A 25887-nucleotide genomic window follows, 5' to 3' on the forward strand; every position below is an offset into this window, starting at 1 on the left:
TACCATCAATAATGAACTGGCAGTGAATAATTTGAAATTCAGTGACAAATGGAGTCAGGAAATTTAAGTCAATTCCTATCACTTTGAGAAATGGGATCCCCGATATCATTTTGTCAGGTAGGTTTTTTTTTCCAGCTAGCTGGCAGTCAATTTTTGTATGTGCAAAAACACCTGACTTGGTATTTTAGGAACTAAACACATGAAAAAAAAATTGAAGGATACTAATATTACAGAGAAAAAAAAGTTTATTTAAAAAAAAAAAAAATTTAATCAAAAACTTTTTTCTTACTAGCTTATAATTTTAGACAAAAGAATTAATTTGTTTTTGTGTTCTTGTCATTGGCTCAAAATTTGACAGAGTAACAACGGATAAACAAAAGGGATGTTATTTGGCATCCCTTTCTGACATGTGCTTAAAGAGCATTTTGATTGGCCTACGAAAATATGTCACAAAAATAAACCAATGAAATTAAAGAACACTTTTAACACGAAGGAATAAGACAGCAATTTTGTCTTTTTCTCTTTGTAAAAACTGGGTCCTGATGTCAGTTTGACATCTGTCAGATACTTTGAATGCTCAAAATTTAATTCTTAAGTGCTCAAACTTTAAAATGAATACATAGAACTTACTAAACACTTAATTACTCTGAATCTTTATATATTTAAGAGGTATCTAAACTTTATTTAACTAATCTATTAAAACTTAATAGAAGATGTTCTAATATCAATAAATGTCTTTAGTTTCTAATAAAGACATTTATTCTATTATATATATAAGAATAGATCTAATAAACAACACTTTTTGTAGAACTATAGTAAATAATACTATAATAAATCTAATCAAAAGACATCATTTATACATAGAATTCAGTCTGTGTATCCTGTATGTATTACTACACTGTTCATCTAATCTCTAAAAAACTTTTAAGAAGTTTTTGAGTATACTCTTGCGAAGGCCTTATGATAATTTCCCTGCCCGCTCAAGGCCCTCTTGATCTTTCTAATACTTTCTTCACTGACTGAAATTAGAGATCCCCTGAAAACAAATACTGAATGGTTACTTCCGCCCACATTAGTCACATATTGGGATATCAATTATCCAACAACGCCCAACGGTTAAGTTAATAGCCCAAACCTAATTTTTCAAATACTTTTAAATTTAAATATGATGGTTGTTTTGCACGTGAGGGAAGTTTCCCAGGGAGAAATTGTCCGCGAGGGGGGAAATTTCCCAAAGGTAAATTGTCCGAGAGGGGGGAAATTTCTGTGTTAATTTTTAAGGGACATTTTCCACGGGGAGAACTTTCTCAGGAGCGGATTTTCCGCGGAGGCGTTTTCTAGTGGTATAATTGTCCGCAGGAAGAGTTTCCCCCGGGGGAATGTCCCAAATACTTTAAAATTTAAAAATATGATCATTATGAAAACGCGAGAGGAATTTTGTGTGCAGGATAATTTTACAGGAGGAATTTTCCGCGGAGGGCGAGTTCTTTGCAAGGCGGAATGTTCCACGGGTGAATTTTCCTTCAATTTCAATATTTTTAGATCGCGCAACCCCATGACAGGTAAGCTCGTTTAATTACATTCAAGACAACATTCTAAAGAAGACATCTATCTTTATATCTATTGTATTTATATTCGACTTTCAAATGTCGAATCGATCGGGACGGAGAATTCGAGTAGAGAATCGGGGAAATAATTAAGGGAAAACTTACCATTTCTCGTTTCTTCTCCAATGGCAGCATCTTGTTCCAAATTTTTCAATTCAAAATCGAGATTAGCTTGCGTTTCTTCTAAATTCCATGTCAATAAGGCTATAAAACAAAATTTATCGGTTAATTTATTGAAAAATCGCCTTGCATGAATAAGTTACCTGATTATATCTATCTGAATAATGCAAAAGTATCTAACAATTAAATAAAATATGAATTTTAAGATGTCGGAGAACAAATGTCGAATGAGGCCCTTTTCTTTAGAATCATTCAGGGATGAAATTTGATCCAGGACAAATTATAAAGACATTTATAAAATAAACTTTTACATTACGTCGCAAAGGAGTTGTTTAAACAGAATGCAAATTTGACTATAGGAGCTATTTAAGATTTGGACTGAAATCTAGTTAAATATATTATAGGCTGGGTTGCCATCCAAGATAAATATTTTGAGAGTATGGTGCTAACTAACAACCTGACTTTTTCAAATAAAAACCTGTATTTTTTTTGGTAAGTATTTCAATTGTGTAAACATGATGTAAAAAATCAAAACTTCAAGCTTCAAGGCCGGTTTAACGATTAAATCTCTAGTAATTGAACATTTCAGTATTGAAAGTATTAAGTACTCATTAAGTCATTTTTTAAATATTACTATTATTCATCATGTAATATTCACCAATTGATTCGCCATTAATTCATTATTAATTATTGTCATTATTATGTCATTTTTCAATTAGTTTTGCTAAGTTTAGCTCTTTCTAAAAAACTAAAAAAATTAATAACATCACAAAAATTAAAATACTTAAAATACAAATACATTTTTAAAAACATTTGAAAATGGGCGCTAGCCAAGGAACAGTTTTTAGGTTGAAACTACTACTAAATTACTAACTACTAATTACTAAATTACTAATTACTCCTACTAACAATTCACTGAAGCACCAAACCACATGAAGCCCACTCCTTCTTCACTCCAATCTATTCAAAGCTTCTCTCTTTACCCCCTCACAATAAATTACAACCTCTTCCCAATCCATCTGGGGACGACCTACTTTTTGCTTGATCGCAGATGGTGGGTCAAAAATTAACCTGGCGATCTGTTATCCTCTATCCGTACAACGTTGCCTACCCTTTATTTCAACGTTGCTTACCCTTTATTTGAACGTTACCTTATCCATTATGTCATTAAATCCCTCGAAACAGGGGTCAAAACACATTTTTGTACCTAATTAAATAAGAAAGAACAAGTTTTTTCAACTGAAAGTAAGGAGCAACATCAAAACTGAAAACGAACAGAATCTATTACGTATATGAGGGGTTCGTCCCCTACCTCGCTCTTTGCGCTAAAGTTCAAATTTTGTTCCAATTCTTTAAGAATGACCCATGAATCCCAAAGGCCGTTTAATTGGAATAATTAGCTCTTTTGAAAGTACTAAAAAACTTTAGTGTAAAGAGCGAGGTATTGACTAGGGGCAACCCCCTTATATGTGTAATAATTTCTGTTCGTTTTAAGTTTTAATGTTGCCCCTTCCTTTCAGTTGAAAATAACTTGTTTTTTTTTTTAATTTCTGATCGTTTTTTAAACAATGCTGGGAAATCCGGTACACCCTTCATTGAAATGTCTCCCATGAAAACTTCCTCCATTGAAAGATTCTCCCACGCAGCCTCCCTCGTAACTCGTAACTAGATTCTCCCTCGTAACTTTTGATGAGTAAAACTAAACTTGATGAAACTAAAAATCCGATTCTTTTGATGTGTCTATTGGTATCAAAACTCCGTTTTTTAGAGTTTCGGTTACTATTGACCGGGTCGCTCCTTACTTATAGATCGTTACCACGAACTGTTTGAAAAAATTATCCTAGGCATTTTCTTGGGAGAATGTTCGAGAATTTTCCTCAACCTTTCGTAGCACCAATATCAGAGAGCTAAACTTGATCCCCGGTATTACCATAGCTCCCAATGTTCTAATTAGTTTGCAGACTTATAATCCTATTCTTCCCGAAGTTCTTCGAAAAACTTCTTCGAAGTTTTTCAACTTCGCAAAACACCCTGCACCTTGGGTGTTTTACTTTTTACACCTTCATAGCTTCCATCATCTTTACTAACCATACTACCCACGTAAATGGAGCTATTCACTTGATCGACTGTCTTGGTGCAGAACATCACATTTTTATCCTCATTTGCTTCTAGTCTAAGCGACTCGGTCTTCTTAACATTAATTGTTAAGCCTATGCTTGAGCACGGAACTCAAAAATCCCCAAAAATTCAGTCATTTCGACAACATATTTATCTAGAACACTAAGATCTGGTTGATTTTGAAAATAATACGCTTACTATTCAGTTCGTTGTCTTTTTTCTTCGTTTGCATTATCTGTTGTTTTTTCTTCGTATTTTTGTATTTATTCCTGATTTATTTTTGTGTGAGTTTACATTTATTGTAGATGTGAAATACCGGCTTTTCAGTTCAGTATCTATCTGTCTATACGCCACAGCATAAACTTATATATTTATGTTTTGCTATACACTCAGATCAGCTATATAGTATGAATCTACGACAGTTTCACATTCTCATCTAAACGAATTCCTCTCCCATAGCCTTTTCTATGTTCCACAGGACAAGTCAATCAAAATAACAGAGGAGGAAGGACACAACCCAGCATAGCCCTTGATTCCACACCGAACCGATTAGTGACCTCCATGGGCAAATGCAGTATTTTTTGTTGGGGGGGGGTATTTTTTCGAAGGTGGTCTTACAAAACATTCTTTAAAAAAAACATATATAATTTTTTTTGGTACTTGTATGATATAGGCCCTGCCTAATATTCTTCTAATATATTTCTCTGACGCTCAATCCTATAGAAATATACCAAAGTAATATAAAATTATAACATTTGAGAAATAAATTTGGGCTATGTATTTGCACATTAGGGGGAGGGGGTAAAGCATAGCGGGTCTGCATTCCTAAAGTGTTAGGTACAATTATAAGGTGATTGGGTAAGATCTTTCATAGGTAAAATTATTCTGCACATTATGTTGTAAAAATTGTATTCTAATTTCATACTGTCCAAATACTTCCCCCCCATTCCCTAATGTGCAAATTCCACACCGAACCGATTAGTGACCTCCATGGGCAAATGCAGTATTTTTGTTGGGGGGGGGGGTATTTTTTCGAAGGTGGTCTTACAAAACATTCTTTAAAAAAAACATATATAATTTTTTTTGGTACTTGTATGATATAGGCCCTGCCTAATATTCTTCTAATATATTTCTATGACGCTCAATCCTATAGAAATATACCAAAGTAATATAAAATTATAACATTTGAGAAATAAATTTGGGCTATGTATTTGCACATTAGGGGGGGGGGGTAAAGCATAGCGGGTCTGCATTCCTAAAGTGTTAGGTACAATTATAAGGTGATTGGGTAAGATCTTTCATAGGTACAATTATTCTGCACATTATGTTGTAAAAATTGTATTCTAATTTCATACTGTCCAAATACTTCCCCCCATTCCCTAATGTGCAAATATATAGCCCAAATTATATATTTTCCATCGATTCTGTCAATTCTCTTTGTCATGTCTCACGCTAAGCTGAAAAAAACTAACAAAGAAACCGGTTCTATAATGCGTCAATGAATGAACAACTTGAGCGGTAGGGCGTACATCATACAAGTGCAATTTTTATATGCATTTTTGTTATGTTTTTAAAAGTCGGACAAATAATTCAGGTGGGAGGGGGTCAAACGCGGAAATCCCATTAGATACGGCCTTGCTAACCCCACTTCCAACCTTAACCATAGCAATATTATTCTCGCTCATAGCACTAGTCACTTTGATATACTTAACAGTAAATCATAAAGGGATAGGACCTTCCCTAATGCTTTTTTATCGACTGAAGTAAACCCCTGGTAATAATCTATAAAACTGAAGATATGTATCTGATAATTTAGACACTTCTCAATCATTAATGTAAGAGTGAAAACATGGTCGAAACATCCTCTCCCCTTTCTATCCCTACCCCTTCATTCTCCCAAAACCTTTTCTACAGCATGTCTAATCAGTATAATCATGGTAAATAATTATGCTTCCGATAAATCCGTGGCGTTCTGCAAAAAGGGCCGCTTTCTCCCGAAAATGAGTTAAGCCTATGTTTCTAAGAGCTTGGAGAGATCTATTGATAAGGTCTATTCAAACTGGATTTATCCTTAATTCTGACCTGGTTGTAAAATGTTCCAAAAGGGCATAAAAAGAGCGTAAGTCCCTTATCTTCTAAGTAACGAGTAATTCAGCAATTTGGACAATCCCATTGAATTCCGATCAAAAAGTTCACTTGGAATCAGGCTTTAAAGCTTCAAGTTTCTTAAATTCTGTTTGGTAAGAAAGAATTGTCATTGTGTGCTTTTATTTTCATTTCGCTCTCCTTTAAAATTAGGAAAAGTGAAGTTGGGCCCTTATTGCAAAACGAAAAGGAACTATCAAGCTAAAGCCTCTGTTATTCCCACGCTCACTTTTATCATCTATCTTATCAAGCAGTTTAACTAACGTTTTCCTAAGACCACTTGGCGCTTCACCTTTTTGAAAAACACTATTAACAACATTCCGTAATTTATCTTTAACTTGATAACCACCATATTTCAAAAACTTGCTTACAAAACTATCAACATCAGAGGTCTTACTATTTTTCTAAACTTTAAGTACTGTCTCTAACTTCTCCCAAATTAAATCTTCCTTCAATTTTAATTTATTAAATATTTTGCTGCAAAAAGCGCGTATTTTTTTTATGTGCGCCAAAATACGAGCAAAACTGGCAAAAAAACAATACGAAGGTTCTAGCTTGAATAACGCCACCGCCGTTCATCCCTTGGTAAATTTGGAGCAGCTTAAAAACTGGACTGATCTGATTTATCGTGCCAGGCACACTGTCTGGCACAAAGTGCCAGGTCACTTATATAGCTAAAAATAAGAGAAAAGGTATCAACTTTGAGTTCCATACTGGGCTTCAAATTGAATTTGCAAGCAAAGCAATTATTATATTCAGAAAGAGCATAAAAAAGGCATTGAGTGGCATGTTCAACTTACTGCTAGGTTAGTAATTTAAAGTGTTCCAAACTTACCCATCCCTTAGCACTAGGCTTACATAAAACTAAAATTATTCTTATTTCCTTTGATGTTTTGGCACGTGTTCGCTAATTTAATAAAACTTAAACTTAGTAAAACTAAAGTAAAAGTTAATAGTCATAAAAGTTCAGAGCTTTTGCAATATCTTTTTTTATCTGGGACATTTGATTATGGGACAGACTGGGACCCGATATTGAGAAACGGTGCACTAAAAAGCAGAGGCTATTTTTAGGGGGAACAGACGGGGCACTTGCCCTGGGTGCAGAAATTTTAGGGGCTAACATTTTCAAATAAAAAATCTAACGGTCATAGTCATTTTGTAATTTTTGAAATTTTATTTTTATTAGAATAAATTAGAGGGCACAGTTATAAATTGAAAATAATTAATAAACTATTGATTATTTAACGAAATAAAACAACAACTAAATAATGATAACTAAATATTTTAAATAATAAATTAAAAAATAGCTGAAAAAAAATAATTAATTAATTAATTAATTTTAAATAGTTTCGTCAATAAATAAAAATTTTATTAGAATTTGGACTGAGATTTTTGTGGGAGATAGGGAGGGGTTTCTAATCAAGATTTTGCCCCGGGTACAACAGAAGCCAGAACCTCCACTGCTAAAAAGTAAAGGCTGGAATCCAGAATGAAACTTTTAATACTTTAGTCAAACAGTTCGTTGTAACCAATAGATATATCAAAAGAATCGGCTTTTTATGCTGATTTCAAATATATATTTTTTGTTAAGTTTAATCTTAACCCATCAAAAGTTACGAGCCTGAGGAAATTTTCCTGATTTTCGAAAAAAGGGCAAAACAGCCCCTAAAAGTAAGGTGATCTCAATGAAAATCACACCATCAGATTCAGCACATCAGAGAACCTTACTGTTTAAGTTTCAAGCTCCTATCTACAAAAATGTGTAATTTTGTATTTTTTGCCAAAAGAAAGATCACGGATGCGTGTTAATTGTTTTTCCCCCCAGGGGTGATCGTATTGACCATGTGGTCCTAGAATATCAGGAGAAGGTTCATTCAAACAAAAATTAAAAGTTCCAGCGCCCTTATTAAGTGACCAAAAAATTGGAGGGCAACTAGGCCCCCTACCCCGCCTCTTTTTCCCTAAATCATCTAATGTAGATTTTGAGATAGCCATTTTGTTCATCATAGTTGAAAGGCCTAATAACTATGCCTTTGGGTATAATATGACCCCCTCCTACACAGCCCGAGGGGAAAAGTATTTAAGTTATAAAATTTTCCCATTCTTTGCGACAAGTATTTGTTATTGGGATGTAGGAAAACATTTTTGGGTGGAGGGGGACAAATTTTCGTCTGGGAGTATTTCCACGGGGTAATTTTCCATGGGGAGGGGTTTACAGGGAGTGAACTTGTCAGGGAAAATTATACATTGGGGGAACTTGCGATAATCCTATACAAAATTCTTGTTATATGTTTTGCTTTCTTTTTTCCGTCTCAATTTTACGCGCAGAGTAGTTAAGAGTAATTCTCCGGGGTAAATTTTCACCAGGATTGGATTGTCTAGAGGATATTTCCGTGGGGAGGGAGTTTCTCCGTGGAGGTGGGGCCACATATCCTGGTATTCTTTAAAAAATGATAAGAAATTAAATAAAAAAACAAGTTTTCACAACTGAAAGTAAGGAGCAACATTAAAACTTAAAGCGAACAGAAATTATTTTGTATATAAAGGAGTTTGCCCCCTCCTCAACACCTCGCTCTTTACGCTAAAGTTTGAATTTTGTCCCAGTCGTTTAATAATGACTCCTGAAAGACAAGGGCCGTTTAATTAGAACAATAAGACACTTTTTTAAAAGTACTAAAAATCTAACTAAAACTAAACTAAAGTTTTAACTTAACTTAAAAACTAAAAGTACTAAAAAGAGTGATGTGTTGAGGAGGGGGCAGCCCCCTTTATATGCGTAATAATTTCTGTTCGTCTTAAGTTTTAATTTTGCTCCTTACTTTCAGTTGAAAAACTTGTTGTTTTTTTATTTAATTCATTTCAGCTCAAGTTTAAAGGCACACTGAAGATATTTAGATTTTTTTTAGGGGGGGGGGGCAAATATATGAGAAACCGACCCCAAAACCCTCCTTAAACTAAAAAATATTAATACAAACATAAAGTACATCAAAATTTAAATCACTCATTATTAATCAGTCATTTACTTGTTACTTTTATCAAAATGTAATTTACTCAACGAAGACAAAAGCAATAAGCGAACAAATAAAGGAAATCATAAGACTAATCACAGGAGGCGTGGCTTGCCGAAGAACAGAGTTGTCAGTCGTAAAAAACGTCGTAAAACTACCCACATAAATATGTTAGCCTGGATAGCTAACTGGAAAAACAAGGAGGCAGCTACTTTCAGAAATCAAGTGCAGCAGGTGGCGCGTCCCGAGCGTGGCGGAAACTGTGCTAAGGGTACTGAAAACTGTGCTAAGGGTACTGAAAACTGTGCCAAGCGTGACGGAAACTACCTAGCGTGGCGGAACTGTTTGGAACATGTGGCGCTCTTAGAAGGACACTGGGTGGAGGAAAATCGGCACCCCGTCGGAAAAAATAGAAAAAAAGTAGGATTCTGTTTGATCCCTTATGTATGTATAAACGAGTTTGGTAAAAATTCTGAAAAATCAACTGAGTTTTTAAAAATGATCTAGATATTCAGATGCTGCGCTTACACTTGAATATAGTAGTTTTATAAATAAATATTGATAAATATTTAAATAAAATTTAAATAAATATTAAGCTTTAAGACAAAAATTTGCTCTCCATGAGCATCTCCGTTTTAAAAATGTGTACTTAAAAATGTATAATCCCATTAAAAATGTTTTAAAAATGTATAATCCCGAGCACACTCAAGAAGTTTGCTTTGTTTGATCTGAGTAAAACCGGTTTTTCTCTCGCACTCAGTTATAATTAGCTTATTTTTTCGTGAAATAAACTCCAATTCAGGTATTGTAATTAAATATTTAATATGTAGACGTGGTTGGGTTAGGTATTTAATATGCTTTCCATAATTCTCTGTTGTAGTTTCCGTAATTTTGTTACTTTGTAAGCATTATGTTTGCATCATATTTTGATATATTTCATTATGATTAACCTAACTTTACTTCTTGAGTGTGCTGGGGATAATGCAAAAAAACACATTCGTAAATTTAGTACGATAATAAAAAATCATGGGCAGCAAGCTAGCGCTGCCTAAGTAAAGAACGAATTGGGCACAATGTGTTTTTTTTCTCCATACCTGGGCACTTCGTATCGAAGGAGTTGTCGTAGAAACTTCGAAAATGGCCCCTCCACGCCCATCATTCCCCCAAACACATCCAATCAAAATTTGGAGATGGCCATTTTGTTCAGCGTAGTTGATTTCCAGATAGAAACTATGTTTTTGAGGAGGACACTCCCCCACAACCCTCGGGGCACGGATTTTAAGTTATGCCCTGAGGGCATATAAGAACGATGTTGGCACTATGTACTATTTATTATTTTTTTCCTTTAGAGCAGGGCACTTCATATGAAAGGGGCCGTCGTAGAACCTTCAAAAGGGGTTCATTCGATTGGAAATTGAGATTTCTAGTGCCCTTTTTAATAGTCGAAAGTGAGTGGAGAGCAATTAACCCCCCTCTTACGCCCACCATTTCCCCAAAAACATTCAATCAAAGTTTAGAGATAGACATTTTGTTCAACGTAGTTGAAAGTTCTGGAAATTATGTATTTAAGGATGACAAACCCCCCAGAGCCCCAAGGGCAAAGGTTGTAAGTTCTGCCCTGGGGGCATATAAGGTTTTTACAGATAGAGTTGTCGTAAAACTTCAAATGGGGCTCATTCAATTCGAATTGAGAGGGCTAGTGTCATTTGTAATAGTTGAAAGTCATTAGAGAGTAACTAACCCCCCTCTCACGCCCAGCATTCCTCAAAACACATCCAATCAAAATTTTCAGATACCCATTTTGTTCAACGTAGTAGAAAGTTCTGGAAATTAGGTCTTTGAGAATGACACCCCCCAGCACTCGGGGCAAGGGTTGTAAGCTATGCCCTGGGGGCATATAAGATTTTTATTGAAAGTTTTGTCGTAGAAACTTCAAAAGGGTTCATTTGATTGGAAATTGAAAGGTCTAGGGCCATTTTTAATAGTTGAAAGTGATGGGAGAGTGACTACCACCCCTCTCACGTCCACCATTTCCCAGAACACATCCAATCAAGATTTTGAGATAGCCCTTTTATTTAACGTAGTTGAAAGTTCTGGAAATTTGGGCTTAGAGGATGACAACCACCCTAACAGAACTTAGGGAAAGGGTTGTAATTTATGCCCTGGGGGCATATAAGGTGTTTATAGAAAGCGTTTTCGTTTCCAAAAGGGCTCATTCGATTGGAAATTAAAAGGCCTAGTGCCCTCTTTTTAGTCGAAAGTGATTGGAAGGCTTGACATTTCATAGGCAGCGCACTAGCGCTGCCTAAGTAAAGAACGATGTGGGCACAAATTGTTTTTTTTTCTCCATACCAGGGCACTTCGTATCGAAGGAGTTGTCGTAGAAACTTCGAAAAGGGCTCATTCGATTGGAAATTGGAGTGGCTAGTGCCCATTTTAAAAGTCGAAAGTGATTGGAGGGCAACTAGCCCCCTTCCACGCCCATCATTCCCTCACAAACATCCAAAAAACATTTTGAGACATCCATTTTGTTAAGCGTAGTTGATTTCCATAGAGTAATTATGTTATTGAGGAGGACAATCCCCCGCACCACTCTGGGCTGGGGTTTAAAGCTATGCCCTGGGGGCATAATAGGTTTTAATAGAAGGCGTTGTCGTAGAAACTTCAAAAAAGGCTCATTCGATTGTAAATTCAATGGGCTCGTGCCCGTTTTAATAGTCGAAAGTTATTGGAGGACAACTAGCCCCCCACGCCCATCATTCCCCCAAACACATCCAATCAAAATTTTGAGATAGCCATTTTGTTCAGCGTAGTTGATTTCCAGATAGAAAATATATTTTAGTGGAGGATACTCCCCTACAACCCTCGGGGCAAGGGTTTTAAGTTAGGCCCTGGGGGCATATAAGGTTTTCATAGAAGGCGTTGTCGTAGAAACTTCAAAAAGGCTCATTCGATGTTGCCTCAAGATTAAATCAAAATGCACTGTGATAATACTAATTCCCAAACAGGCATCTCACCAGTATCCCAAGAACGACTGAGGGTATTGTGTCCAAACTTTCAGGACTAAATCTTCTCTTAAAATTTAGCCAAATCCAAATTGTTAAAGTTTATCCAAACAATCAAAGAAAGTAAACAGATTTTTTTTGTGAATGGTGTTAAGCTTTCCATTTCAGATCAATTAGAGGTTGCATGAGACCATATAAAACTGTACAGCTTGTTTCCAAATTTTTAAAAGGGTTATGTTGTTAAGAATTGCTGAAAATTTTTCTCCAGCATACAAATAGCAGGCGAAACTATAAAGTCTTAAAAAATGAAAAGATTTAAAGTCTTATTTTCTTCTTCCCTAAAAAGACTATGTCAATATAAAACGAACAGAAATTAATTTAAAAAAAAAATTCCACAAAATAAGTTTTTAAAAGACAAGTAAAGAACTCCATTAAACAAAAAATGAGCAAAAATAAAATTAAATAATCTTCCAAGCTCGAAACTACCACAAATTAGCATCGATAAATAAATGAAATCCAAAACAAACAGAAAATACAATAATTAACCGACTCAAACTCAAAACGAGCAGAAATTAAAATAAGATGGGCGCAAAACCCCTATGCCTTCCCAAGGCCAGAAGAAAATTTGCACTTTACTGAAAAAATACGAATGAATGTGCATTGTCAGTTTAATATACACATACTGATATTTAGTAATCAAAATGTTAATAATATTTGATTTATTAAAGTTATAAAAGTAAAAACATTTATATTTTTTTCAGTAAAGTGCAAATTTTGTTCTGGCCTTGGGAAGGCATAGGGGTTTTGCGCCCAACTTATGTTAATTTCTGCTCGTTTTGGGTTATTTATTGTAATTTCTGTTCGTTTTGGGTTTCATTTATTTATCGATGCTGATTTGTGGTAGTTTCGAGCTTGGTAGATTATTTGATTTTATTTTTGCTCATTTTTGTTTAATGGAGTTCTTTACTTTTCTTTGAAAAACTTATTTTGTGGAAAAAGTATTTTGAATTAATTTCTTAATTTTGTGGAAAAGTTTTTTTTAAATTAATCATTAAAAACACGCAGGATTTCAACAGTTTCAGTGAGAAATCCACTTGATCTGAGGCAAGATTCGTACCCCACCCCCAAAAATATAAATACCCTTACAAATTTTCTAATAGTTTATAATAATTTCCCAGTGATTTACCTCTTTTATAAAACCCTCCCCCTCCAAAAAATCCTGCGTACATAGCCAAATAGGATTCATACTTCTTAGAGTTCAGTTTCGTTGCAAGTTCTAATGTAGCCATGACAACAGGTTCCATCAATAACATGGAGGAGTCTTCATTAAATCTCTCTGTACACCATTGACGGAAGTAAGAGACTCATTTTCGAGCGATACATCAATTTGGCAAAGGTATTGTACCGCTTTAGTTTTGAAGATAGTTTTACATAATATTAATGAAGTTATGCCTAAGGTATTTTTCCTGGTAACATAACAGATTGCCAACTTTTCTTTAAAGATTCTAAGTTAAAAATACCGGTTTCAAGCTAGATTTTTGACAACTAAAAAAATCTTAAGGACGTTAGATACCTAAAATGTCATTTTAGGCCGTATCCAGGGTTTTTTCCGGGTCCCCCAACTTTTTGTCCGACTTGTAAAAACATAACAAAAATGAATATAAACAAATTTGCAATGGTCTCTGTTCTAAAACTCCCTCCGAATACATACCCCCTCGAAAACAAAAATACTGGATACGGCTGACAGTTTGAAAGACAAAGGGCCCATTAGTAAATTTTCCAGCCACACAAGGGGCTCCCGAACACAGGGGGCTAGTTTTTAAGAAAGGAAACCTTTAATCCCCTACTAATTGATAAGCAAAACGCTGTCTAATCAATGTATGTGCAACATAAGTAATTCGCATCCTGTGTCCGCAAAGATTTCAATCAAGGCAGATAGAACAAAAGGAAACTCAAAAACTGTAAAATTATTCAGATACATTTTTTTTAGCTGATTTTTAATTTTTCCCAAGCAGATACACTAGAATATTCTTAGAGACTGCCCTTTCCTGAACTCAAGAAAATTCTGCTCCATTCAATCACAAAAACAAATTTACACTTTTTAATGATGTAAGTTTCCTTAAATCTGAATATCTCTTTATTAAAAGACAATTTAGTGTGACACCAAGGCCGTAGGGGGATTGGGGGTTTGACCCAACACGCTAAAACTAAAAAAAAAAATCACAAAAGGATTTTCGGGGCAGGGGTTCAAAAACTTTAAAAAACTTGTTTAGTTACGTTTCTTACGAGTCTGACAATCGAAAAGGGTTCAAACCCCCTAACCCCCTTGATATGGTCTTGGTTCGACTCGTCGAAACGTAACAAAAATGGATATAAATAAATTTTAGATGCGATTTTTTGTAGCCTCCATCCCCCCAAAAATCTTTTTGCAACCCTCCCACCCTGAAAAAAATACTGCATACGGCCCTGTGTGACACCATGACAATTATTGAGCTTAGTTTTCTAATTCTTATAGTTTTCTGCAGTTGATACCCTAGGTAGACAAAGAAAAAGATGCAAAAGATATGCACTCATCAACATCAAGAGTAAATGTTAAATGTGTAACACCAAGATTGACACTAGGTTTAACATTATCTGCAGGGGCTAATCTCAAGCATCTTTATTGTGGGAGGGGGCAAGAGGGATCCATATCCAGATAGTCAAGGGACATGGAATACATAATAATTTTTTTCTCCGCATTATTGGGAAAGGGGAGGTGGGCAACTTACCCCCTTGCCCCAGTCCCAAAAGACTCCCCTGATTATCTGTTTAACACCAAGAGTCAGGAGCGAATCCAGAATTAATGATACGGGGGGGGGTCACATAAGAAATTTGGCTCTTCATCGGTATTTTTAACCCTCATAACCTGGAATTCCTCCGATTTTCGATCTTCTGAGTGAGGGGGGAATGTGCCCCTAAAATCACCCCTGTCCAAAGTAGGTGTCTACAACATTCATAATCTAGGGGACAATTTTGGTGTTTTTTTTTTATATAAATGAAAATACCAAAAGATATTTTTCAATTAAAGAGCCAAAAAGAAAAAATTTTCAAAATCTAGGGCGGAGGGCCAAAAAAAAATTAGAGGGCTTTTAACCCCTCCCCCTAATTGATATGCCTGGCGAAGAAATAACAAAGGCTGGGAGGAGGCAGTTGGGGAAGCACTTATTCCCTTTAGATTCTTCCCCAGCCCCACTCCCCCTATATTTCGAAATATTTACATTGTAAAAATTCCTTTTCGGTATTTTTTTTTTAAAAGGTGTTTTTTTTTTTTTAAAAGGTAAAGGTATTTTTAGGAAAAAAAATCCCCCTCACGATTTTGACTAATACGTTTTATCTCATAGCATATCAGTTGGTTATTTTTATTTAACGAGACATAAATCAAAATCTATTATGTTCCAAAATAGTTCTATTCCAAGACACCTATTCCAGATTTATTTCATGATCTTGATAAAATCGAAGTAAGTCCTTGGGACACCCATACTTTGAAAAGAAGTGGCATGCGCTAATGTTAACTAGTATTTACTTCAGCAGTTATTCAGGCATAGAAAAGAAACACATTTTTAGGCAGAATCCCAATATTTCTATTCCTAGAAACCCATTCAGATTTACTCCATGATCTTGATAAAATCGTATCAAGTTCTTGGGACACACCTACTTCTGAAAATAAGTGGCATGCGCTAATGATAACTAGTATTTTATTTCAACAGTTATTCAGGCGTAGGAAAGAAATACCGTTTTAGGGAGAATACCAATATTTCTATTTTTAGAAACCTAATCCTTATTTATTTCATGATCTTGATAAAATAGTAGCAAGTCCTTGGGACACATCTACTTCTGAAAAGAAGTGGCATGCGCTAACGTCAACTAGCATTTTACTTCAGCAGTTATTCAGGCGTAGGAAAGAAACACCTTTTTAGGCAGAATCCCAATTCAATAAAAAAAAACTTTTTCTCGGTTTCCACACGTTCTAAACAAGCTAAATCAAACAAGACGAGTTTCTTTGGTCCCAGGAAACATACAAGAAACAAATCAAGGCAAAAAAGGAAGCGAAGCAGAACAAAAAGCAGTTGATTGTAAATTACGATTCGCTCATGACGATATTGACTACTTTTGGAGGGGTTCTTATCAAAGCTCTATTTAAACAAGAATTTAATCGAGCAGTAACAGTTTGATTTATTTTCATATTTCGAAAATGAAAAATGAAGAAGCATAAAAAGAAGAAACACAAAGGACAGAAGAATAAGAAGAATCGGAAGATGAACAGTAGAAGAAAAAAATACAGAGGAAGAATAAAAAGGCTGAAGAAGTACAGAAGAAAAAGAAGAAAAAGAAGAAGGGCAGAAGAAGAGAAGGACAGAAAAAAAAAAAGAAAAAAAAAGAAGAAGGACAAAGAACAACGAAATTGTTCTTGTTGTTGTTTGTCCTTCAGTTTCTTTTTTTCATTCATCATGTATACCCAGTGTAGTTTTAGAACCTGCTCTCAGATTTTATTTTCGATCTCACGAAGGAGGTTTAGACACAGCTTAAAATATCAGCATAATTTGGAAAAGGGGAGATTGATAACTCAGCGCCATAGCCAAATTAGCACCCCGCTTGTAAGGCATAAACCGTTGTCTGCCATAGTAAACAAAATTAAATGAAAGATTTAACTTTCATTTATCAAACAATTTATTGATAATAAATGATACAAAATTAATTTTACAGAAATTAATACCAGATAAAAGTTTTATTTCACTCAAAATATAACAAAGAATATTGGTGTTTAGGGGGGGAGGGGTAGTCGAAAAGTAAAAAATAATGATCAAATGAAAGAAAAGAAACCGCGATAGCTTTTAGTACCACAAACGAGCTGCTCACAATCCAAACTAATTAAATCTGCTTATGTTTTTATATGTATGTTAGTACAGTGTTTCTTAACCTTTTTACCATCGCGAACCCTGTTAAAATTTTCTAATTTGTGTTAAATTTTCATTGACCAACTTTATGTTTGATGGACTTCTCGTTTGATTAATTTTTAACTTTTGTTTTGATGTCTTGGTTGCTTCTCGTTCTCTTTCGTTTTATGTTTGATTGATTTTATGTTTGATTGATTTCACGTTTGATTAATTTTTACTTTTGTTTTGATATCTTGGTTGCTTCTCGTTCTCTTTCGTTTTATGTTTGATTGATTTTATGTTTGATTGATTTCTCGTTTGATTAATTTTTAACTTTTGTTTTGATGTCTTGGTTGCTTCTCGTTCTCTTTCGCTTTATGTTTCATTGGTTTTATGTTTGATTGATTTCTCGTTTGATTAATTTAAACTTTTGTTTTTATGTCTTGGCTGTTTCTCGTTCTCTTTCCTTTTAGGTTTGATTGATTTTATGTTTGATTGATTTCTCATTTGATTAATTTAAACTTTTGTTTCGATTTCTTGGTTGCTTCTCGTTCTCTTTCGTTTTATGTTTGATTGATTTCTCGTTTGATTAATTCTTAACTTTTGTTTTGATGTCTTGGTTGCTTCTCGTTCTCTTTCGTTTTATGTTTGATTGATTTCTCGTTAGATTAATTTAAACTTTTGTTTTGATGTCTTGGTTGCTTCTCGTTCTCTTTCCTTTTATCTTTGATTGATTTTATGTTTGATTGATTTCTCGTTTGATTAATTTAAACTTTTTTTTCGATGTCTTGGTTGCTACTCGTTCTATTTCATTTTATGTTTGATTGATTTCTCGTTTGATTAATTTTTAACTTTTGTTTTGATGTCTTGGTTGCTTCTAGTTCTCTTTCGTTTTATGTTTGATTGATTTTATGTTTGATTGATTTCTCGTTTGATTAATTTAAACTTTTTTTTTGTGTCTTGGTTGCTTCTCGTTCTCTTTCCTTTTATCTTTGGTTGATTTTATGTTTGATTGATTTCTCGTTTGATTACTTTAAACTTTTTTTTCGATGTCTTGGTTGCTTCTCGTTCTCTTTCGCTTTATGTTTGATTGATTTCTCGTTTGATTAATTTTTAACTTTTGTTTTGATGTCTTGGTTGCTTCTAGTTCTCTTTTGTTTTATATTTGATTGATTTTATGTTTGATTGATTTCTCGTTTGATTAATTTTTAACTTTTGTTTTGATGTTTTGGTTGCTTCTCGTTCTCTTTCGTTTTATATTTGATTGAATTTATGTTTGATTGATTTCTCGTTTGATTAATTTAAACTTTTGTTTTGATGTCTTGGTTGTTTTTCGTTCTCTTTCCTTTTATGTTTAATTGATTTTATGTTTGATTGATTTCTCGTTTGATTAATTTTTAACTTTTGTTTTGATGTCTTGGTTAATTCTTCTTCTGTTTCGTTTTACTTGAGCACATGAAGTAAAATCGACTCTTTTGGAGCTTGGGATAGTTTTTGGACAGTAAATATTATCTTATCCTTCAGTACCTCACAGTCAGGCACATGACTCGAAGGGTCAGGGGGATACCTTGTTTTTTGTTACATATCCTGTTTTTTTTACCTTGTTTGGGGATAACTTGTTTTTCATTGAAGAAATCGATCCAAAAAAAAATTGCCACCGCCGCATAGATTTTGAAAAATAAATTTATCACCTTTCCTTGTTGTTTGTTTTCTTTTCTTGTTTTTCTTTTTTGTTTAGCACTGAGACGACTTGGCGGAGGTCCTTGTCAAAATTATTTGCTTGTTCTTCGTCTTCATGTTTTGCCACTGGCTGACAAAATCCTCGTTTTCTCACCCTTTTTTAATTTTATTTTTCATTTATTATTTCCTTTCCTCTCTTAGCTCCATATGTCGCCTTTCCTATTTCCGTGAATTGACACCCCTGCTACCAGCCTGTTTTCATATTCTAATTCCATCCATCCGATCATGTCTTCACAGCTACATGTATAGGGCGCGACAAGGTTAGTAGCCTCTGGAATACAGTTTGTTTTCACGAAAATAACCCCAACAAGCTTTAAAGTTATTCCAACCCAACGTCCAGCACGTATACATCTTTTGGGGAGATTGAAAATTTAAAAAATATGTTCCTATAATCGTCATAATTTGCCTGTTTTGTTTGGAGAATTCACCCTCTCCCACCCTTCTGAATATATGCCATCCCGGCAAGGCTGTATCCAGAATTTTTGTTCGGGGTAGTGGGTGCTATTTTTTTTTTGGGGGGGGGGGGGAGGGAGGGGTAGCCTACTAAAAACACAAAACGCGTCAAAAATGTGTTTATATGAATTTTCGCTACTTTTTCACCGGTCAGACAAAAAAATTTGAATGGAGGGGGAGGGTTCAGACCCGGTAGCCCCCACCCCCAGTTACGCCTTTGTATCGCGTCGTTTTATTTTTATAATAGCTCGAACTACGGTGATTCAACAATTCTTAAATTAATTCTGAGAACATGAAATTATAAATCTATTGCATTCCTTAAATTATTCAAGGGGTCAGATGCAGCAGGTTTGTATCCAGGATTTTCATTCGGGGGGGTTATTTTTGGTTGGTGTGGGGGGGGGGGTTGCAAACAAAACTTAAAAAAACGCATCAAATATTTTGTTTAAATGCATTTTTGATACATTTTTATGAGTCGAACAATATTTCGGAGGGGGAGGGGGGGGGGGCTTACCCCCTTGGATACGGCCTTGAGATATAGGAGTGTTATTCACAGTAACATGAGGAATCATTACATCAGCAATCTTTATTTTTGCCGCAAGTAATCAATAAAACAGAAACCTAGTTTGCAAAAGAGCTGTCTAATTTTTGAAGATACATAAGCAGTCGCAAGGCTTCGCAAATATAGCTTCAACATTTTATTTTCCAAAAATGGTGGCCATCTGGGTGAAGTCAGAAATTAAGTACAATGAGCGAGGCTTGTAGGGAGAAGGGGCTTTAGATAGAATCGTGTAGGCCCATGCATTCATATTATCATAAAAGTTTGTGTGTTTTATCAAAATTTCGACGTACAATCCCGCTCCACAGTCCGAAGCACTAGCAGCCCCCCAAAATACCTTTTTTGGCCCGAAAAATTCCAAATTAACACAATGAGAGGGAGTCTTGTCGCTCCTTACTTTTTAGTAGCGGTATGTAAGCTTCCCTAAGTCATCTGTACACCTAATCAACAGAATTCGTTGTACTTAGATACAAGGGAACAATGATTAGAAAAAAAGTCAATTTTGAGCGATTGAGTAATAGGAGAAACATGTAATTTTTCATTCTTTGAGAGGGAGCTTTCAAATGGTGAAAATAAATTTGAAGACAGTCAATTCCCTAACATAAATTTTTGTAGATATAAAATTAAGTATCTCGGGTATTTTAACCCCCTACCCATTTTTCAGCATTTGGGGACTTTTTGATGAAGTTAGTTGGTGCAGATAACTCCAAACATTAAAAAGTGTTAGTATTTGAAATCAATGCAAATCATGAAATCAATCAATCCAATCAATGAAATCAATCAATTGAAATCATGAAATCAATCAATTGAAATCAATGCAAATCATGTGTTGCAGCACTAGCAGGCTTGCTCGAGTTTTTAAATGATTTAAACTTTATACTGATATCATGGGCGGTGATACACTGTTGAGAGTCTTCTATATTACTCTTTTATTATCTGGATTTCAAGGTCAAGGTCAAGGATTTCAAGGATAGTCAAGGATTTCCCTACTACTCAGAGAATATCCTGTTTTTTGGGGTGGGTCTTGGGTTTTCGGAAAAGTGTTCGTTCTTCAGAATTAAGAAAAAAACACACAGAAATATTGTGAATCAGTTTATTTGTAGATATATGTGGCATAGACTGCGAAGGAACATTTTTAGTCGCTTCAAGTTTCAGCCTCGCTCTCTTTTTCCATCAGAAAAATTCAGGTACTTGTCTAGAACCCGGTAAGTGCGCAATAAGTGAAGTTTCGTTAATGGTAATGGAATAAAGCAAAATAGGATGAAAATATAATAGTTTAGAAACAAATTTGGGCTATACATTTGCACATTAGGGGGGGGGGGTAAAGCATAGCATATACTTAATACGTAACCTAGCCTAACCTGCCTTTTAGTCCCCCTAAACCCCAAAAAACTAAATTTTAAGTCTTTGTCACAGAGTGAACAACACCTCACGAACCTGTTAATCAATAGCAGCTTTGAAATTTCAATGCGGTCTTTCATCGCGCACTTACCGGATTCAAGACAACTACCAAAATTTATTTTTGTTTTTTTTAATTAATGTAGTTTTAGAACGATCAATGTGCTATAAAAAATATTACCCCTCCCTAGATTCTCTGAGTCTTTCAAAACTTATTCCGTTTGGGGGACATCCCCCTCTAGATTTTGAAAAATATTTCTCCCCTACATTTTGGTGAATTGACACCACTGCCAAGATGTAGTGACCTCTAGGTCTTGAATGTAGCCTTGAATGCAGCTAAAGTCTCCTACAGTAACTGATGCAGTAAGCTATTATTCAAACAGATGACTCTGTCAATCCGGTGACCGAGGAGCCCCCTGCCCCACAACTGGCCATCCATAAGACTTCCCACCTGATAACTCGTTATCCACAGATCACTCCACCCACTCAACTCCTCACCAAAACAACACCCGACCACATCACACGGCTCAACATAATGTAAAGTCTGCCCCGTCACGACTTTGCAACGGGCATCAATATAATGATTAAAACAATAATATTTTTAGAGCTTTTGAGCCAGAGTTGTTTTTTTTTTGTTCAGCTTCTTGTTTAATATCAGCGGCGCAAATTCAAGAACATGTAAGGAAGGGTTCAAGAACGTGCCCATTGGACCTCGGACCTCGGACCATATGGATCTCGGGGTCCATATGCCATAAAATCCCAAATTTCCCTGAATTTCAAAGCACATTTTGTTCAAAATGTCAAAAAAGTGTTTTTTTTCATTATTTGGCCTTCTGCAAAAATCCTGCGTTTGTGGCGGAGGAGGGGGGGGGGTAGATTTATTAGTTTAAAAAATAAAGACGCAAAATTTTTTTTTTTTTCAAAATTAAGATGGGGACAGGTGGGATTAACAACCATTTATTTATTACCTGAAAGCATAGAAAAATCAAACCAAATAACATTGAACAACCATTGCAATGCAGGCAGGTAAGGAGGCACCTCTCAGCAGCTACGCTTGATTCTTATCCAGCAATCTGACTTGGACTTCCAGCAAATCTGACTTTGGACTGAACCGAAGTGCAGAGGTAACTTTGAGAGCAAAAACAGGCAGTAGTGTCGACAAAACACCGACCCCATCTAGCGTTTGGCCTTTCTTAGTATTTTTTTTTCAAGCTTCGTAATTTTTTTTTTCAGAAACTAGGATTACACACTTATTACTAAACTGATTTCGCCAACTAAACTAATATTATCTTATTGTCACAGTGAAAAAGGCGGAGAAACGCCAATTACTAGATGACGTTGGTGTTTTTCTCCACACTAGCGCAAGCTACCATTCTTATAAGCTATCCATACTTTTTGGTCCGAACTTCAGCAAGATAGTGTTTATAATCTGTTAAAAAAACGGTTTTCTACATTAGCAATTTCAATAGATGGGTACTTGAACGAGGCCTTGACCTTGCCCACCCACCCAAACACTTTGGACAACAGTATACTCAAATACACTCAACCAGCCCAGAGGCTGCACGGATATTCAGGATTGCAGTTAGTAAATGCGACTCATCCTAAACTCAAAGAACAAGAAGCAATTGTTATCCACTTCGCAAAAATGATAGTTGTAAAAAAGTTTCACTTTTTAAGATGTACATTCTAGGGTTAGAAAGGAAGTGAAACAAAAAAGCCAGAATAAAGACTTGAAAATATAAAATACACTGCACAGCAGGCGGTTTGATTTTTATTTTTGACATGTCTGATAAATTAATAACAGATTGAGCCGTTTTTCTTCAGAGTCATTGTACCATTACCAAAAATAAAAAGGCTTGCATCTATGGTACGCAATTGGTAATTTTGTGTGTAAAAATTCACATCGCATTGAACATATGAACAAAATCTGCCAAGTGGAACTCCGTCCATGACTAAGTTACCATGAATTCAAGGTTTAGACCATATATTTTCTTAACTGCTTGGTTTCTGACAAATAATAACCGAATGATATTATTTTTAAAATCATTTTTTCCTTGAGGCCCTTTGGGCGCGGCCCGATAAACGGGCCAGAGGTTCTCGCTTCAATTGATTGGGCAACTTGGGTCTTCACTCCTCAAGACAACATAAGGCCGACTTCTACAGGCGCACAAGCGAATAGATTTCAATCAGCATTAGTAGAAATGCCATGCATCTTTCGAGAAGAAGAAGCATATAGAACAATACATTATTATTCCTTGGCAAGTTCCAAAAATTTGGGTTTTTACCGACCCCCCCGTCCCCCCAAAAAAGAGCAGGTTTCAGCAAGAAAGAATAAAATGACAGAGGAAATTATTCCAGACACACATTATCTTCCGCGAGTTTAATAAGTTTAGCTCATGTTTAATTAATTTAATGTGTTTATTATTAGTATATTTAATAAGAGGAGAAATGTCGGACTTGTAGCAACTGCTACGGAGTTGTTGACTTGTTGGTAAAGAGATCAGTCGAGTAATTTCTTTCGTTCTTACTAAGGATCTTGGTAGGTGATTGCACACAGATTTATTTGGGGGAGGGGCCAAATTTGGCAATAAATCAAAATCCAGGAGGATTGTTGACAAAAATATGACATAACACCATTTAAATTATTGTGGCAAAAATCAACCGGGTGACAGAATTGATCCTTCGTAACAGATTACTTGGTTGTAATTTCATAGTCCAGTGATTACATGACAGTTATTTTAAACTCTGCGACAAAAAAATGTACAAGCCTGGGCTTTTTGCTGCATATTTGTGAAGAAAAATGATTTCGCAGCAGGTTTAACCAAGATTAAGCGAGAACAAACCCACACAAACCAAGCCCTAAGTGAAAATAGAACATCGAAGAATCCTTTTTTCTGCAAGATTCTAAAGGAGGCCCTAGACGCTCAATCATTTTTATCAATAGCTTCCGTCAATCAACTGACTCAAGCATGATTGACCGTCTAGGAACCTGTTTGACGCTTGATTGACGCTTGGTGATTGATGTAAAGTTTGAATGAATCAATCATTTTGATCAAAAGCAGTGTGTTAGATTAGCTTTGGTCAAGATTGAAGGGTTCATTGAAGGGTCGATTGAAGGTAAATTAAAGCACGGGTCAATCGATTGACGGAAACTTTTGATCAAAATGATTGACCGTCTAGGGCTACCTTAAGAAATGCTTGGACGCGGTTTCATCAATTTATCTAAAAAGTTATAATTACCCAGTATAGCGCAGAAAGCGCATAATATTTTGAATGTTGTCATTTCAGTTTCACCAATTTTTAAAAAAGGGAAGAAAAAAAAACGCATAAGAACTGACATCCTACAAAATGTAAACTAGTTAAATTAAAAGATTGTCTTTTTAAGAGGACGAAGGAAAACTTAGCACAGAACGCAACTGTCATTAAATGAAAAAGAGTTTTTCTCAACTGAAAGGAAGAAGCGACACTGAAAACCAAAATGAAAAGAAAATACTCCTAAATTTGAGTTGATACCCCCACCCCCTCAACCTTCCATTATGTACGTAATAGTTGTGCTTTACTGAAAACGTCTTTTGTAATAAGAAGGGAAAGAGGTTTGGCAAATACATAAAACTGATTTAACCGTCACAAAATAGTATCATAAAATTAGATCACATTTATTTTTATGGAGGAGTTAATTCCAATCTTTTAATTCTCAAAGTATGGTTATTAGATCACAATTTATCACAATTTATTTAGATCACAATTATAGTTAGATCAAAATTTATTTTTAGGGAGGAGTTAATTCCAATGTTTTAATTCTTTAAGTATGGTTATTAGATCACAATTTATTTAGATCACAATTATAATTAGATCATAATTTACTTTTAGGGAGGAGTTAATTCCAATCTTTTAATTTAATAATCTTAATATATTTTTAATTATAATTATAGATCACAATTTATTTAGATCACAATTATAATTAGATCACAATTTATTTTTAGGGATGAGTTAATTCCAATCTTTTAATTCTTTAACTATGGCTATTAGATCACAATTATAATTAGATCACAATTTATTTTTAGGGAGGAGCTAATTCCGATCTTTTAATTCTTTAAGTATGGTTACTTTAAATAAAAACCATTAACATTGGTTACAAAATTAAAAACTTAAATAAGTAGCATTGACAAGAGGAGGACGAGGAGGAGAGATAAGGAGAGGGATAGAGAGAGAGAATGACTGAGAGGAGGAAAGAAAAATGGTATTTTTGTACGAACAAATTTTTTTAGATAGATAAGAGTCAAGGTAGCAGCGTTAACTAAGTTAAGAGCGAAGTGTCTCCCACATATTTTTCTCGGTCACTTTGTAGGCTGTTGGTCTTTGTAACATGAGATTAATTTATTTAATAGAGAAGCAGAAACTTTATTCATTCTTTTTAGGACAGCTTCTTTGGAGCGCAATCATCCCTCATACCATTCCTTTTTTGTTCCTAGCATCCCGTAGCGCGCATAGTGTCTGACAAAATCCCCCACGCAACCACCCCTCATACTTTTCCCTTTTGTGCCAATAGCCAATAGCCTGAATAGTGTTTGAGACAACTATGTCACTTAGAATGATCCGAAGGCCTTAAAAACAGCCCCAGTGGAACATAAACCAGAGCTCTGACGACGAGGCCCAACAACTATGCAAATGACCCATTCTTCACAAATACATTTTAGTAGAAAGTTTGGACATTTTACATCTTGATAAAACCGGAATTTGGCTAAGGAGGGAATAAGGAGAGGCCAAGAAAAGGATTGCAGGCACAAATTGGGCTAGTAAAACTTCACACACCCCTCACTG

The 25887-nt window shown here is 35.1% G+C and overlaps 1 protein-coding gene across 1 annotated transcript in view; it reads right to left on the reverse strand.

Moving 5' to 3' along the window:
- The window catches only part of LOC148939235 (uncharacterized), a 271064-nt gene that overhangs the window by 237559 nt on the left and 7618 nt on the right, over window positions 1–25887 (reverse strand). Inside the window, exon 2 of the mRNA XM_089106820.1 lies at window positions 1713–1811. Coding sequence (XP_088962946.1) covers window positions 1713–1811 — 99 coding nt within the window. The remainder of the gene's footprint in view (window positions 1–1712; window positions 1812–25887) is intronic.

This window comes from Artemia sp. Qi Xiang Cuo, chromosome 21 (assembly GCF_049724085.1).
Source record: "Artemia sp. Qi Xiang Cuo chromosome 21, ASM4972408v1, whole genome shotgun sequence".
Lineage (NCBI taxonomy): Eukaryota > Metazoa > Arthropoda > Branchiopoda > Anostraca > Artemiidae > Artemia > Artemia sp. Qi Xiang Cuo.